General features: G+C 37.7%; 2 protein-coding genes across 5 annotated transcripts in view; one reads left to right on the forward strand and one right to left on the reverse strand.

Moving 5' to 3' along the window:
* zfyve26 (zinc finger, FYVE domain containing 26) overlaps positions 1-4,316 on the forward strand; it is a 73,579-nt gene extending 69,263 nt beyond the window's left edge. For all 3 annotated transcript variants that reach the window (XM_015351170.2, XM_015351172.2, XM_015351171.2), the window contains 2 exons: positions 1,583-1,633; positions 2,635-4,316. In XM_015351170.2, coding sequence (XP_015206656.2) covers positions 1,583-1,633; positions 2,635-2,847 — 264 coding nt within the window. In that variant the 3' untranslated portion in view covers positions 2,848-4,316. The remainder of the gene's footprint in view (positions 1-1,582; positions 1,634-2,634) is intronic.
* Positions 4,317-4,525: 209 nt separating this feature from the next.
* rdh12 (retinol dehydrogenase 12) lies at positions 4,526-13,964 on the reverse strand. Of its 2 annotated transcripts, none has more exons than XM_069193412.1 (7): positions 13,831-13,964; positions 11,706-11,824; positions 10,357-10,512; positions 9,492-9,596; positions 8,429-8,638; positions 7,787-7,976; positions 4,526-5,016 (listed from the first exon to the last, which is right to left on the reverse strand). In XM_069193412.1, coding segments are annotated over exons 1-7 (885 nt in total). In that variant the 5' UTR covers positions 13,833-13,964; the 3' UTR covers positions 4,526-4,913. The 2 variants fall into 2 exon arrangements, with proteins under 2 accessions (XP_069049513.1, XP_069049512.1); XM_069193411.1 differs by having other exon boundaries at positions 13,740-13,964.
* Between the last annotated feature and the right edge of the window lie 4,147 nt (positions 13,965-18,111).

Consider the following 18,111-nt stretch of genomic DNA (forward strand, 5'->3'; position numbering starts at 1 on the left):
TGGGACGGATTTTCATATTTTCTATTTTAATAAAATTAGTTTGTGTCGAATACGCAGCCTACGTACTATGATACAGTGCACGCTAATACTTGAGTGGACACAAGAGCTACTATGTAATTCTATACCATTGTATAGGAATGCGTGCTACAAACGTAAGTGGCCAATTGTATTTAAAAAAAAGTTATCCAGGAAATAGGAAGGTAGGAGAATGTGCGCGATTTTAGAACAATGCCAATGTTGTAAGCACAGGAAAGCATAGAAATGTGTACTGGGAATGCTGGCAATCTTGTGAGCACAGGAAAGCGTGATGGATAACAGAAAAATATTTAAAGAACTGTTCTAGGTTAATTTGAGAAAAATACACTGAGGATCTCTGTTTCGGTCCCATGTGCATTAAATAAAAACTTTTTTTAACTTCTGAGACGGACTCCTGAAACAGAAACGGGGAAAATTGCAAACTTGGGAATTGCTAATGGTAAGCAATCCCATACTATTTTAAAGAACTTTGTTTACCGTTGGCAAAAGAGCTGATACGTATTATGTGTGGAGAAAAAACTGCTCAACAGCTTGACCTGCTGCCCCCTCCAAAAGACACACTCATAGAATTATTGATATGGCGGATGATATCAAAAGTACACTGATAGAGCATGTTAAGATGAGCAGAAGCTTTTCACTGCAATTAGATGAGTCTGTAGATGTCGTTGATTTGGCCAGTTTGCTCGTTTATGTTAGATACGAGTTTGAGGGTACGTCCCATGAGGACTTTCTGTTCTGTAAGCCGCTACCAACAGGAACTATGGGAGAGCACATATTTCAGCATCTGAATGAATTTATTGAAGAGAATGGCATCGACTGGATCAAATGCATCAGTTTGTACAGACTGTGCTAGAGCGATGACAAGCCGACACAGCAGTGTAGTTGCACGAATTTATGAGGTTACTCCAGATATGAAGAGGCCTTTGCCATCAAGAAAATGTCTGATGATTTAAAATCTGTTAGACTCTGTTGTGAATTGTATCAAGGCTTGACAAATGAATTCACATCTGCTTTGCTCGACAAAACAGGCTCACCCCTCTCACTGAAATGGTGCTTTTTTATTATTTTTAATTGTTGTTGTTCCTGTTGTCATTCCGTAAAGTGCTTTGAGAAGCCACCTTTAAAGGCGCTATATCAAATAAAGTTTATTAATATAATATTTATTATATGTGTATGCGAGTGTGTCCATGCATGTGCACTCATGTTGGTCATTGAGATTTTCTGTGGTTCCTATGAGAAGATGACTTATAGGTGTTACTTGGATGCTTTGGTTTGATCAGGGTGGTACTTGGTCCAAAAAGTTTGAGAACCACTGGTCTAGGGTATTGTTCCACCTTGTGCCCTGAGATTGACTGGAGTACTGTCCAGGATAAACTCCAGGTTGTCATGACTCTAACGAGAAACAAGAGGCTTTTTGACAATGTTTTCATATATAGATGAATGGTCTTTAGTCTCATAAAAAATAAAAATGGTAATTTTCTGTATTCAGTAGTTATCATTTCAATATTCTAACCAAAAATAAATGTAATTCTGTTTCTCTTCATAGGCAAAGGAACTGGAAAGTTTGATATTGGAAATGAAGAACACTGACAGTAAGGTAAGATGGCTGTTCCAGGAGAATGGGCCATAAATTATATTCTTAACCCGACAGCTAGAATTGAACATTAAGTTTATTGCAAAACTAGAATTCCAATAGCAGACAGAACTCCATCTAAATGGTTAACATATTTGTAAATGCAGTTCATCTTGCTCTTTTTGCTTTTTGATGATTATCATTTGATATTCTTTATTTTGTTCTCAACCTCTTTTTTATATATTATTTCTATATAGTATTTGTGTTATCCACTCAGGGAGCGTTACTATCGCATACCTGTATCATTCAGGCCAGGTCAGTTAAACTTTGAAGGGGGAATCCTTAGCTGGTAAAAATAAAAACAGAACAGCCTTTGCAAAATAACACCATCCACAGAACAGAGCTGCTGTTAGAGCTGTTATTTTCCATCGCAGGTGGATCTATAGTGTGAAAATTTGGCAACTCTGCTGACTTTGGTAGTGATCAAAGTAACTCTTTGAATCTGTTGTCATTTTGCTGTGACTGAGCTGTTCAATGTTGGATTCAGGGCTCTTATCAAGTTTTACAGCCCATGACGCAAAGTAATTTTTTCTTAGTTTAAACATTGCAGTTAAAAGAGAAGATATGGGGGACTCCTGTGTGACTATTCCAGTAAAGGACAGTCCAGACATCACTATGTCCTGTTTGACTTTGTCCATAGTCAACATTGACAAAGATTTCTCAGGCAGTAGCATAAAACTGTCAGAGTTCTACCAGAACAGTTTGGGCTTGAGTCCTACATTTTGCAACAGCATCAGCCACTATGTCACGTTTTGGCTGCTGACTTCAAAGTTGTATCGGCAAGAGCCATTTCCCCAACATCTTAACCCATGTGTGGCACATAGTGATGATCCCAGTTGATTAGAAATTGTCCATTCTATACTGGGTGCATAAAAATGAAAAATGATCATTTTCATTTTAGAGAAAATGTCACTGACTGATGTGGCAGATTGAGTGCAAGTCTGACTGTGTGCTGTGCCCTTCAGATCAAGGCCTACCTGCTGTGCAGTAAGCTGCGCCCGGCCTACCTGCTGGCGGTGAAGTTGGAGCTGCCCCAGGCCACGCAGCTGGTGCAGGAGGTCCTCCAGGCAGCCGAGAGCGACAGGGACACCATGATGCAGACTATCTGCCAGCAGTGGTTATCTGAACACCAGGGCAAAGCAGCAGTGCGTCAGAGCCGAGCTGGCACACATAGATAACGCTGTGCCCAAAACTGCACGCCCCGAGACCGTAACAAGATCACAGTCCCACTGCCTGTTTCCACAGAGGCCAAGCTGCCCCTCTTTCTGTTCACACAAATATAACGACAGTATGGCTGGTTTTATTTCTGAAATACACCTTTATACTGACACGTAATACTGCCAGTTTAATTCTAGAAACCCTGAACGTGGCTACTTCTCTGGGAAAGAGGCTCTTATTATTGTACAGCATTTCCTGCCTCACTGAAAGGGATTCTGTTTCACTCTCAGAACCTATAATTACAGAGTACTAAAGATTGATTAAACTTAGGGGATGTGATTTTTCCCAACGGCCTAATTAATATAATTATTCATTATGCCTTTGGATTAGCTGCAATTAATCTAGTAGCTAAATCAGAAAGAAAATAAATGGCTGACGGTGTCTTCTTTCAAGTGCAGACAAAAGCCGTAATTTAATGAAACAGAAAATATACGAGAGCCTTTTATATTTGGTTCTGTGCTTTTTTGTTTCTCCAAATCCTAATTGTTTCACATGCCTTTACGTCAATAAATGGCATTGTTTAATTTTCTTCATTTATTAATAGAAACAGACATCATTTAATTCCAAAACTTGTGTGGCTTTTGTGGTCAGTCCCAGAGTGTAGTTACACTGTCCTTTTTCCTGTCTGAGAAGAAATATAGCATTAAAAATGTAATAAAATCTTTGGATAAATTGATTAGGAATTTGAGTAAAAAGGTGAATTTTGAGCGGCATGTTGGTTGGTTGTATTAGGTAGTGCTGCTTGGTCTTGGATTGGTGTTTCTAAATTGTCCCTCTGTGTGTATGCGCCCTGCCATAGACAGACACCCCATTAAGGTGTTTATTTGCATTTTTTGCTTTGTTAAATCCCAAATTAATTTTATTTTAATTAAAATTTTCTACTAATTTTCTCTGTTAGTAGAGTAATGGAAGGTATGACAAATTGAGCTTTTGTAACTGATTTGTAAATTTTGTTCTTACATATTTTTCCTGCCTGAACTAAACTTGTAATTACAGTGGCCAGTAGTATTCTCAGCTAAAAGGCAACATTTCTTTCCCTTTTATGCTCAGTATCTCAACTCACCCATGCATAAAAGAATTCAGAGACTCTTGACTGGGATTATCCTGTGCTGACTATGTCGTGTACCTGACATTGAGACACATTGGAGCACAAGACCAGAATAAGAACGTCAGCTTTGAGTGACCCTGCATTCCCCTTTGTGAAATATTTGATTCATAGGTGGGAGGCATTACAGAATTAGGTAGCAGAAGCATCTCTCTCAAGGGAATGTATTAATATCTTGTTTGCATTGAGAAAGTAGAAACATTTTGTAACCATAAAAAATAAGGAAAATTAATGGTTTGTATTTTGGTTTGTATTTTATATATGAAATGTACTAACACAGAGACTGTTGAACTAAGTAAACATGCAATTCTTTTTACATGATAAGGGAAATCTATGTGTATTTCTATTAGAAAGCATCAAACTGCAGAAAATGGTACATGAAATGATACTCAAAAGATCTTTGTGTTTCTTTTACAAGTAAATTAGTAAATAGCATGTCAGTTACATAAAAGGACTGTAGCTAGTAAAATAAATTAGAACTCTTAGATGACTTAGAATATACTGAAGACTAATTACAAAAAGGGAATGACACGTTATCTGTATTAAAGATATCTGAATTTAAGGAAAAAAAAACTTTTTTAAAATTAAGAAAAACAAATCATTGTTGCAAGTAAGCAATATTGCAGCTTAAAGTCACAGAAAAATCTCTTTTGACTGTAAGGACCAAAAAAGTGACAATGATGTAGCATTATCCTTCACATTTCTTGAAGAGGTTTGTTTCTTCCCATGCTAGGATCCCACTCATCAGTTCCTGCCAGTGAGCAGACTGCATGTGTAGATATTTCCTAAACTTATGTTCAACAATTTTAAACAGGAACAGTTTGGTTTGTTGCAGTCTCATGTCGCAATTCATCAACAAAGGCACTTCTGACGATAACATGCGGCAGTCATTTATGAACAGTAAGTGTACCTCAAGACAGCTCATTCCCACTTGATTCCCAGTAGTTCACAGCTGACATCCCACAGCCTCTTTGCTGTTTCTTCATTCCGACCCTGTGGTGCCACAAATGCAGGACTGCAGTCACTAGGAACCAGTAAAAATACAAAGAATTAACTTTTCAGGTGCTATGATCGTACCAATAGGGCTATTCAACTATTCAACTGGTATTTATAAACACAAAAATACAGTTCCATACCAAGAGAAAAAGAGTCATATGGGTTTTACGGGTAAAGTAACAGTCTTAAGAATATTGTTAATTGATGTAATATAGGTTCATGATTTCTGGGAGGATAGCCTCCAAAAAGAAATGTGAAAGAAGATATTAAAAAATTAAAACTTTCATTTACACACATCTCTTAGTGCAGTAAAGCATATATAAAAAATGCTAGCAAAAACTTCCCCCACTTCCCCTATACACAAAACAGGTTTTAATGCTATATGTAAAAGTACTGCTGGAGTCACAATCCTTCATGTAGCTAGGGAGCACTTAACAGTCTTGAAGTGCAGTAGTTGATGCTGAATCAGCATCAAAACTTTCCATTTTTAAATAGTCAATGTGACAGGACAGACAGCTGTAATCATGAGTCATCATCAAAGCAACACAGAAACACTAACTCTATGACTTCTGAGAATCTGATCGAGCAACACCATGAACTGTAAATGCTGAATAAAAATACAAACTCAGAACTGAGCCCTGTCAAAATGCAGGTGAAACTGTACTACAGTACCTGTCGATAAACAGTGACCAGTTCCCAGCAACTTAAGTTTTTTGAAGGTTTTATTTTCCCAAACACAATAAAATATGACTCAAAAATAAAAAATAATTATTCTTCACCCTACATTAACCCCACTCCCCTATCCTTTTCAGTAGTAGCCCCCTCCAGTGTTCTACTCAAGGACCCCTAAATAGAGTCAAATAGTTACAGTGGATCCCCTATCCTACCCTAAAACTGTTTGTCAGCAACAGATATTCAAAGCCTCCATTATCTCAGTGCTGGCACCATGGATCCCAGCAGCTGAAAAAGTTCTATATAAATAATACCCATTCAGTGAGCCAGGGAGGAGGAAGTGCAGGGACTCTGAATACAGCACCAATAACATTTAAGCAGCAGCCAGACCAGAGATCTGCCTCTGCTGCTATGGGATGCCCAGGTCATCATCCAACATTGTAATTACAAAGATCTGTGAAGATGGGAATTACTTTTTCATGCTCAGGTGAAAGAGAAAGGAGAATTTCCTGTATGTTTATGATTATGAAAACACATGAGAATAAGGCATGCCATGTTTTCTACATTGTTTGACCAAACAGACTCTGCATGTAAAACAAATTTGTAGTTATATTGTAAGTGGCAAAGGATGGAAACTGGGAGTGTTACACTGTAAGACAGCCAAATCACCCCCAAACAAGTTCTTAATTAGTTCCAGAGGATACAAAAAAGAAAGCAAAAAAAATAAAACCTACTTTGTTAAATAACGTCAATTTAATTAACGTGTAATTTGACAACCCATATCGGCATTAGATATGTGCACCTGCATATCTAAAGAATGCTAATGTAACTTCTGATATGTACTAGAAATAAAAGACTCCATATGCCCATGCACACTTATTAGGTTTATCCTTCACAATCTCAAATTCAGATCAGCACATCAGAAATCAAATGTTTTTTTGATCATTTTTGTTCTGTTAGGGGAGATCATAATCATCATCAACCACACATCAAATTATGGTAAAATTAATCAAATGGAAAAGCCCACATTTTACTAAAACTATTTTAATACTAGTTTTATGTACTGTATATAGGTTTACTATATACAGTATGTATCAATGTAATGTTGTGTTGTTGTATACTTAACAATAACTATTTTATACAAATGTGCAGTGCTCTCCAGATTTATCCCTGATAAAATGGGAACAGAAAATATCACTGAAAGATTTAGGAAAGAAAGAATTGGATAATGCTGTCTTGTGTAAATCATATCTTTAGGTCTTAATTGCACTGCACAGAGAAGAGTCATATTTGTCATAAAATACTGAAAGTTTTTTTAATTAAAGCTTTATTTTACTTTTACTCAAACTAGTGTAGGGACCAACGATTATTAATAAGTATTACCTACCCACCTGTTTTGTCTTTTTTGTCCATAACACTCCTCATCCTGTTTCATTTAAGTAGAACATACTACAAATATTCTAAGTGTAAACTATTTCTAATTGCCACATCAATGTAAAATTGACACAACACCTAGATTTTTTTGTTCAAATTTGTTTAACAATCTGTGAATTGAAAATGCTGCATACCAACAGTGCCTTAGTTTCTAGTTTTTACTCACTGGTAAGTTTGGGAGCAGCCTTTAATTTACTAATTCTCATAATATTGGTAACCTGTGTGACAGTGCAGTGGGGGAGGCGCCACGGCGAGCACCGGTAAAATGTCTAGGCCCCGGGTGAGGTTTAGCAGGGACCAAAACTAACATAAAAACAGGTGAAAAAATAAACACAAAGGCTAAAAGAAAATGTACCTCTGTGCCTCGGAACCTCCAGGCTGGTAGAGAAGGGCGCGTCAGGGTCAAATTAAAATAAAAACTTGTGGAAAAAGAGCAGACCTGTCCTGGTAGTACTGCACAGTGGGTCAGGCAAAAAAAAGAACACCCTCCCTTCTACCTGGGCTCCACGTAATGATGTTAATGATGCCTCCTTCACATTTACTGAACATGCATTTAACCTTTTAACTGCATTTAAGAAGCAGTTAAGAGTTCTAGCAAAATACATATTTTATAATGCAGGACTCCACCACATACAGTGCATCTGTATAAAATGTTACTGCTGCTGCAGTGATGAGGTGGGAGCTGATCTGACCTGAAGTGTTTTCCAGAGACAAACTCCAGCTCCTCAGCCACAGCACAGTACACAGAGGTCTGTGCTCCTTCCTTGGGTGTCTTGATGAACATTGAGAAGAGCCAGAATAGAATGGCCAACATGGAGGAGTGTCTGACCAGCTCAGATTTCACAGAGCCCGGGTGCACAGAGTTCACAGTCACCCTCAGCCCTGCAGGACAGCAAATTAAAAAAAACAGAGGTTTCAGAGTGTGTAAGAGGTGACATTATTGTGTTGATCATTTGTCACTTTCATAGGTGCATAAACAAAAGCTAGTACAATATAATCAAAACAAATCTAAGGCACCAGAAAATCAGAGGGAACATGGAGCATGAAAAATAAAAAAGTACTAACAAAAAAGTAAACATAGCCCTGGAACAGGCTTGACACAGGTAATACATTAATACATCAATGACATCAAGCACAAAATGAAGCAAACATGAACATCAAAATGTGGTAGCTTAAACTTGATGAACAGATGAACATGCAGAAAGGTCACATTTAAACCAGACAAGTGGAATTACTTTACTAAACATGGACGTTGGAAAAATTCTGTCATTGTGGAGGCAGAGAGGAGGTTCATTGTGGCAATACTCAAGTTTCAGTTGTGTCAGATTCAGTACCTTGGAGTCGCTTAGCCAACTCCCGGGTAAACAGGATGTTGGCAAGTTTGCTCTGGCAGTAGGCTAGGCCGCCATCATAGCTCCTCTCACTCTGAAGGTCATCAAACTTGATTCTTCCAACAACGTGTGCCAGGGAGGATACGATGATTATGCGTGAGGGGACGCTCTGCTTAATCAGGTCTATCAGAAGGTGGGTCAGGAGAAAGTGGCCTATAGATGCCATGGAAATGAGTCAAAATTTTGAACAGCTCAAGCACATCTCTCTTAAGAATAAAACAATGCTTTGATTTTTCAGTTGTATAATAAATTCTGAGCAAAGAGATACTGTCTTGTTAATTAATTGACTCTTCGTGCGACTCAGAACAACTCAGAATACCTGTCCAGCTGGTTAATGCATAAAGTAGTATAATCTGAACTACAGTATTTATTACAATGCACACAGATCCATAGGCATAAATTTATTTAAAATTTAAAAAAATTTAAAATTTATTTTAAATAAATGTTGAGTAATCAAGAAGGTTCTTGAAATGATACATGGAGAGTGGAAAGTAATTTCGCCCTGACTTCCAAGTTTTAGTACATCTGAGGGCCAGTGTCTTACAGTTTCATTTTAACATTGCTCACTGATTTAACACTTAACTACTTAACAATTAACTTGAAATCCTAAATACCCTTTAGGTATTAGAAAAGGTATCTTTTAAGTGTTTATTTACAGTAATTATTAATTCAATACAGTAAACCAGTTGACCACCATAAACCATGCCATGACATCAGGCCGGGATGTCTGGATTTAATTTTTAATTTCCTGAGCTCCACCTTATTATCAAGGTCTTCATTCTACATTCAAAATAGAGTCAAGCATTTCTTTATTATTAGAAATGTCGAGGACAAGAAAAGCCCTGAGCACCTTACAACAGCATTTCTTCTTAACGTTTAGTTATGTTTATCCAAATTTTTATAAATGTGTCCACATCTGGTTTGAGTAGAAATCCTTTACCTCTACCTCTTGTCTACCTCTTTCCCTTTCCTGTGTCAGCATCCATGATTCTCTGCTCAAACTCACCCAGATGGTTAACTCCAAACTGCATCTCGAAGCCATCAGTAGTCTTGGAATAAGGACACATCATCACCCCAGCATTGTTGATCAGAATGTGAATATGTTTCTCATCTAATATGGAGAGTGTAAAAACAGTCAAAAGAGCACAGCTGAGATTGTTATCCATTTCACAAGCCACATATTATTTATGTACTACGTTTACATTTACTTGTGGAAACTAGCCCAGAGATACCAAACTACAAAGCAATCTAAAATGCATTAAATGATTATTTTCCTGTTAAATACACTCAGCTTTGGCTAAACACTTTATGTACACTTTTGGTATATTTTGTACATGTGCTATAGATTTTTCCTATTTATACCAACATTCATATAAAGCACAACAAATGAGTATTGAAACCAATTGCATATCTTGTACACCCTCTGCCCAAGTTTCCTCAATCTATGCAAAATTAGCCTCACATAAAGACTTCCTGAAGGTTCCATAACATTTTGTTACATCCCTAAAGAGCAAGCAGTGCAGCAAATTCCTTCCCTAGATGAATAACATAGACTGACCATAATATGGTCTCTGCCAGGGCTCTCTTTCATACTTCAGTCTCACTTTGCCTTCTCACACATGTATCTATCTTGTTCCATTTCTTTGAACATTATGTCAACCATTTTGCAATCATATAACAGAAGGACCCAAGTTATTTTGCTGTAGTTATATGGATTGTCATGTGTTTCAATCAAGATTAGCCTATTTCAAAAGTCTTCCTTAGAATTCTCCACTGCAACTTTCAAAATCCTAGATCACTTTTCACAATGTGTTGTAATTCCAGTGTCATCTCTAAATCCAAGTCAGCTTCTAGATTCAGGGGTGTCATACCTTTAAGGATGTCTTTAGCAAAGTGCCGGATGGCCTGAGTGTCAGCCAGGTCCAGCCTCCTGACTACTACCTGCTGGTTCCCTGTGTCAGAGCGGATCTCCGTTGCCACAGCCACACCCTTCAACACATCCCGACACGCGATTATCACTCGAGCACCTACAACAGGAGATCCAATTAAGTGATCATTGTGGTCCTGACTCTCTGTGGTCATTAAAAATCGCAGGGCATTTCTCGAAAAGAGTAGGGGTGTTACTCCAGGTCCTGGCCAAATTTCCAACTGGATTACCAATCATGGCCTCCTAATAACTGCCATCTATGAATTGGCATTATAACTCTGTTCCGGTTGCTGAGGAATTCTACTGCATTAGGCCACTGAGCAAGGACCTTAACCCCAACCCCAGAGAAAGTCAGAGAATAGAGGCAAATATCTCTGGAGGCTAAAATAATGGATTTGTGCCAATGTTATACTATAGCTGACAATTTTGCTAAGTAAACGCCCAGGGATTTTTAATGACCATGGAAAGTCAGTAACTCGATTTTAAATCTCATCCAAAAGGCGGAGACTTTTCTACATTATATATTTCAGTATTTGATTGTTTTTATATTAACAATCCAGGCCTCTTTAACAACAAGATTCATAAAGACCCTATAAAATACAGCAATTGGTTCAGGCCATTTATAAATAGGCCAGTTTATACCACTTTAACACAAAAAAACCCTATCAAGGACCAATGAAATTTCATCCAAAGGATACGGCTGTTGAAAGGTAAATTTTGAAAAAATGATCAATTTTAAATTAATCATTTATTAAAAATAAGGTTTCTTAAAGACCTTTAAAGAAACCTTAGCCAACACTTATCTATTAAATATACAGTACTTATATGGTTAGAAAACAAGGCTATTTGAAAAAAACATGTCTGCTACAGAACTGAGACATTTTCTTGAAAAATTAAAAAGCCATCTTTAGGAAGAGGAGGTATAGATCCTGCTATTCTGCTGTCTCTAAATAGATCGGTCTTTGTGATTACACAGTTTTTAGAGCTATCAATCCATTATATGATTTGCTGTATTATTTAACAACTATTCGTACCTTGGTGCATAAGGGGCTTCCAATAAAGGGACACACCGAACATAATCCTTATTTTAGTATAAAATACCATTGTGTAACAGATTGCTTTGAATATTCAAGCAGATTAAGAAAAAGACTGCACAGTAAATTCTACATCCACAATGTTAGTCAAGGTTCTAATCTAGACAGTTGGTTTTCCTTAACGCAGTGATTACTTGCATGTGCACATCTCCTGCTGGAGCACATTGCTGGGAAAGAAGACAGAGAGCAGTGTCCATACCCCGTGCTGCCAGGGCCCTAGCTGTCTCCTTGCCTATCCCTGTGTTCGCTCCAGTGATGAGCACAGTCTTTCCATCCAGGCGAGCGGAGGACATGCACACCCCTCCGGCAGAAAACCTCCTACAGACAATGGAGTGGTTGCAGAACTGAGTCAGGACAGGCCACTGTGGTGCACACTGCTGAGCAGAAAATTACTTTAACCAAAAAGACAGTCATCAAATTTGTGCTACTGCTATACCCCTTGCCTTTATCTAGCAAAATGCATTCAGATGGTGGCAGAACATAGCAAAAAAGAAATCTGCCCCCCTCATCGTACTGTAGTTTTTACAGATGTAATAACTAACTGTGGAGCACCACAGGGATGTGTGAGTTCAAGACCGCTCTTCATTGTCTATGTACTGTAAATGATTGTGTTGCCAGTGGTGCTCACCAGCTTCTAATTAAACTTTCTGATAATTCCATAACCTCTGATTAATGATATTGATTAACCCAACCTATATCAGAATAGTGTATACAGTTTAGTTGCACAGTGTGACCAGAATTCCTTGATTTTAAATACCAGAAAAACTGAAGAAATCTTGATTATAATAAATATTCTTCCCTAGTCATAATTCATCATGTCCATTACACAAGTTACACTGTATACATATCTGGAATTATACATAGATTCTAACCTGTATTGAAAGGCACATGTTGACATTCTTTGTAATAAAGTATAAAAGATAATTTACTCTTTTTGAATGTTATGGGTTTTTGGAGATGATTGTCATATCTTGTTCATGTTTTTCAGTTCTGTAATATAAAAGTTTAATACAGTATGGAATAACTATCTGGTATAACTGTTTTCTGTGCAACAAAGAGAGACCCAAATGCTTGAGGATGTATGAATTTAGCGAGGCTGCCACTTGAGCAAAGCTTTCAAACTGCTTATATTAAGAGTGTGTTGGGACTGGGACTCATTTTCTGTATGAGAAATATTAACTTGTCTTCAACCTGACGTTTATGTAAGTCCTTCTATGTAGACCTAATAAACTAAAGAGTTATATCCCATACTCAAAGTTCTTAACCAAAAGCTGAGTTCACAATAATGGGCAAGAGTTATCAGTGAAACTTGCAAGAGTTAAAGCCATAAGTCAACCACTACGTGGTGAACAGCTAATTGTCCTTTCAACAGTCTCTATATGGTCGTGGGTGGCAACTGTCATCTGTAGACACAGGATACGAAGTTACCAAAGCGCAGATCATCAATCAAAAAATGCTGTGTGCAAATGAACTGAAGAAGCCTGACCACTAGGATAAAGTGTTCCACATTGTCAATGTTAATTATTCATCATGTGGTCCATCTTTAACCTGCCCTAAACCGATAGGGTTTCCCGGTTAAAAACGAACTCTGCTCACTGCGAAACAAGTATGACTACTTCTCAATTTTAGATGCTGTATTCCTTTATTAATCCGCCAAACAAAATTACCGGCGATTACTAATACGACAGGCCGTTTAACAGGTATTCCAATCATACGGTTTACAATATATGTGCATGTATTTGCTTATTTATTTTCGCAAAAAACTGTTGAAGACGCCAGAACAGAGGTGTAGTGCACAATAATTTCAACTCTATTGAAATAATTATAGTAAAGATACCGTATCATTAGACAATACATCCAGGTGGATGCTGCACATTGGTGGTGGTGGAGGGGAGCTTTGAGTGGAGTGTCCGGAAAAGCGCTATATAAGTGTAAGCAATTATTATTATTATTATTATTATTATTATTATTACTACTACTACATTGTAAAATTAGACAAGACCTTGCATCGTAAATGATACACAATACTGAAGTGTCAGGACAGCTGAATTTGGCTATTTAGGTGCTTTCTAAAGCATTTACAGAAATAATTTTGGTGACAGTTTTTTCAGTTGTCCAACCTAATTAAAACATATATGGTACATATCACAAATGAGAAATCAATGTTATCCACCCATCTGTTGGGAAAATCACGACTCCGAATTAAAACTCTGCAAAAAAGACACTCGTTTACCTGATGTAACCCCTTAATAAGTACCAGAGGACTCCGATGACACCTAGAATTGCAATTAATGTCAACATTGTAACCTTCCCCCTTCACCTACATGTATCTCTTCTTCTCTTCACGCTCGCTACTCTTGCTCTTTGCTCAGCTGTACGTTACTGTAATAGCTGAAGGACTTTTTACTTTGATTGAGTAGCGTGAATTTAGCGACATTAAGCGGCGCTGGCTTGTCAGCACCTTTCAAAATAAAAGTCCCATAAAACCTGCCTCATAAAAAATAATCCTGGGCCAGTTAAAGTCACATTTATAGTCACAACAACAATTTGTTCATCCTCAAAACTAGGTGGAATGTGATAAATAGACCCACAGGTAATAAGGAATTGCCGTTCTTCATTAATTTTTTTGCTCTCTTGCAATCTTATTGGTGTTTTTATAACACTTTCTCCTTGCAAATTGACACAGAGCTGTGCATTGCTAGACATGGAAAAGTATAATTCCTGACAAAAAAAACTGTGCCTCTCCAAAAGTAGTTCCAATCTATTCTACAGACCCTCAGCTAATAGAAAATCACCATGGTTTTCTCAGATAAGCACCTCTGTCAAAACTGCTGGGGTTTATAGAGCACCTCCAATTCCCAGATTGGGACAGTGCAGCGATGGGCACTCTCCAAAAATACCTCAAATCTACTCTACAGACCCTCAGCTAATAGTACATAACCGAGGTTTTGTCATTATATGTGTCTTTGCTAAAGTTGCTGGGGTTTAGAAGACCACTTGCTGTTCCCAGACTGGAACCGTGCAGTGATGGACAGGGAGTGGTCTCATTCCCCTCCCGACCAAATAAAAATTTGTTCCTCTCCAAAAGTGACTTAGATCTGTTCTACAGATCCTCAGCTAATAGTACTATAGTACTCAGCTAATGGTTTTGCCAGATGAGCGTCCTTTGCCAATGTTGCTGGGGTTTATAGGGGTCTTTTAGTGGCCGATACTAGATTTGTCTCGAAGGGCATGATATCACAATGTGGGCATTGTTAACACTTCACCAGTGGATTATCCTTTCTGGTTTGAAATAAAGTGTCAATTTCACACTTTTTTCCTTACTGTCTATGGGATAATTGTTTGGAGTGTAAATGTAAGACATATTATCAAACTTTGGTATTCTGCTTTATTAAATTTATTAGAGTGTATTGAAACAGCCAAAATATTGAATAGACCTTCAATGGTGATGTATCTTTCCTGGGAAGGTGGCTCTGCCACAGACATGGTATGGAGCCTTTTTGATTTGATCCAGTAATGTGGAAACGGTGGCTCACATGTTGCCCAAGTACTAGTTGTTAATTGATTCCCCCCATGCGTTCCGAAAGACTGGGAAGTAAAGATGCCTTGTAAGTGTTCTGTATTAAAACACTACAGATTTTCTCTTAAATTACATCAGCTTTTATTATTTTGAGTGTAGAACTACTCAGACAGCATTCAAATGCTGCTTCAGCTGTCTGGCCTATTATCCTTTGGACACATAAATTCTCCACAGCACAGGGGGGAGGAAAAACCTCATTGAACTGCAAGAAACCCTCCGGGGTTCAATTTTGGATGATAGAATCTAATATTAGAGAATTTCTCACGAAACTTCTATGTCAATTTTACCTGGTTCGGCATCTACACGTATTTTTGGAAATCTGAATAGCTTTAGATCCCAGAAGGGTCTTGAAAGTCTTGTGTATTGTTACAGGTAAGGCTGTCTGTTTCTTTGTCACTGATTGCAAGCTATTCAAAGACTCTTTCAGTGCCTCTTTACTATGCAGTAGAGTTGATATGTAACTGTTCAGTGGCTCCAGGTTTTTTTGTGTTTCATGAGTATTGGCATTCTCAACAGTGAGTACATGGTTTGACCAATATATGTCTCTGTCTGATGCCTCCCTTATTTCTAGAAAACAAACACAATAATTAGTTTGGTCTATGCTATGTGTTGGCTGTGTTGTGATGTATTGATCATTTGCTTTAATTCTAAATTTCTGTCCAATGCACAAAAGTACCGCCCAATGATGTCCACCTCTGTTTATAGACTTTCCTTCATGGCATATTGTTGATTTAATTGTACATTGCACTTTACCAACACTTTCCAATTCCAACTGCAGTTCGCAGTGGAATGTGCTCTGGGAATCTGAATCACAATAGTTTGTGGACAAGAGCTAAATTGTTGCTTCCAGACCACTGTTTGCTAACACTTTGAGCAATTCTGTGTGACTATGTTCTCTAGCAAAGACTTGTGTATGAGGGTCGATTAACTCATGAAAAACTCAGCTATCTGTGCAAGCAAAAAATGACTGACTTCACGTCTTTCGGTATGCAGGAAACTACAGTTCTAGCAAAAGTCTACATGGGAAGTAATACTGTTTACTTGGCCACAAACAAACCAGGACATAAGGGGAATTATTAAATTGGCTGGGTAAATTTCTCTCTTGAAATCTACTGAAGATATTACTTCACATATCTCATCTAACACTGGCTTTGAAAAGTAGCTGCTAAGGTTGTTGATGGAAGGTTTGACCAAATTCAGTAAACAGCCAGGCATAATCTTAAAACCTTTAGAAAATAATTTAATATTTGTTTTGGTCTGCATTGCATTCATGTTACTAACACGCTACATGACAAAATTTAACCAGCACTTGTTTTTGAGAATGTAATGATAGGTGGCTTGTTGTAATCATTTGGATGACCATAAATTTTGCATGTATCATTTAGACTAAAAATGTCTGATTGTCTTGATAGGGGGTTTTTGGAATGAATGCCTGAGATGTTGTGGAATTTTCTTGTTCCATTCCTCCTCTTCCACAAGGGCAGGAGACTTACTTATTCTAGAAAAATTCAGTCTTATCTTATCACAAAATTCCCTTTAATTTCCTTTGTAAAGAGTTCCTAACCTTTCCACACATTCATTTTGAGCTTTACCTCAGAAATTGATGTAGTCCATCCATCTTGCTGAAATCTACCCATTAGTATGTCTGTCCAAATTGAGATTGACGACAGGATTTTTTTTTTTCCAAAACAAGTTTTGAACCAAAATAGTCATTGGGCTCTTTGTTCTCCTGTCTGTTTATATCTGTCATTGCCTTAATGTACATTTTTTTAAATCGTGAATAAATGGAGAATTCACATTCTCTATGCATCCAAAATCAACATCTGAGTCCTCAGCACCTGTAACAGTGGGGACACTGCTAGTGTTCAGTTGTGACACTAGACTTCTGAGATTGGAAATAGACTGTGTGACAAGTGTGTTATTTTATCTACTACCCATGAAAATGCAGGTATCATAAATATGAGCAGAGAGATCTTCTAATCCCACTGAATTAATTATGACACTGAAGATATACATGCCGACTCTGCAAAATTTCCTTGGTTATTTTAGCTGGTTTTGGAAAATTACCACTGTGCTCGTGTTTTAATTTCCGGGGTTTCTCATAACACCTACCATGTAGATTCATACCATCAACATCACTTCTGCACATACTGTGCATTTTACTTTTTGAGGGAATTACATGAGGAACAATTTCCTTGGGTGACGGATGCACTACATGCAATACTACTTTCCACTTCTGTGTCACCATTTAGCTCGACCTCCCTATCCTGGGAAACCATCTGTTTATTGTCTGTCTTACCACAATAAGCCCCCCAAATGAGATAATCCAGCGCTGTTTGAGCACCAATGCTGACGTGATACATCAATTTTACTTTTTTTTGGTTACATCTAACTTATTATGTATTACACTGCTGATTGCTTCACATTTGTTCAAGAAACTGAACCCAGTTTTTAATGCCGTGGCTTTAACATCACAATTTTCTGAGCAACACAGAAACCCTACAGAATCAATATCTTTGTCATTCTGTCTCATACCTATACAAACAAAATTAATCCACTCATTGCAAGCGTCACACTCCACCTTTGTGTTTTTTACCTGTTGGATGATTTACAGATGCATTACAGTTTTTGCCTTTTCAAAACAGTGCCAGTCATCCACTCTATGTCTAAGAACCTTTTTATATTGTATGGTTACTCCGTGTCACAGCTATGGTTTTGGTCACAATACTATGATCTTCAGTGTCAGCATTACTTTGGTTGGGATCACGGTTATTGTTTACACTTTTCCCTGTCCATCACTGCACAGTCCCAGTCTGGGAACAGCAAGCGGTCCTATAAACCCCAGTAACATTAGCAAAAACACTTATCTGAAAAAAACACAGTTATTTTCTATTAGCCGTGGGTCTGTAGAATAGATCTGAGGTATTTTTGAAGAGGTCCCAGTCTGGGAATGGGAGGTGCTCTATAAACCCCAGCAGTTTTGACAGAGCCACTTATCTGACAAAAAAAGGGTGATTTGCTATTG

This window comes from Lepisosteus oculatus, chromosome 8 (genome assembly GCF_040954835.1).
Source record: "Lepisosteus oculatus isolate fLepOcu1 chromosome 8, fLepOcu1.hap2, whole genome shotgun sequence".
Taxonomy (NCBI): Eukaryota; Metazoa; Chordata; class Actinopteri; order Semionotiformes; family Lepisosteidae; genus Lepisosteus; species Lepisosteus oculatus.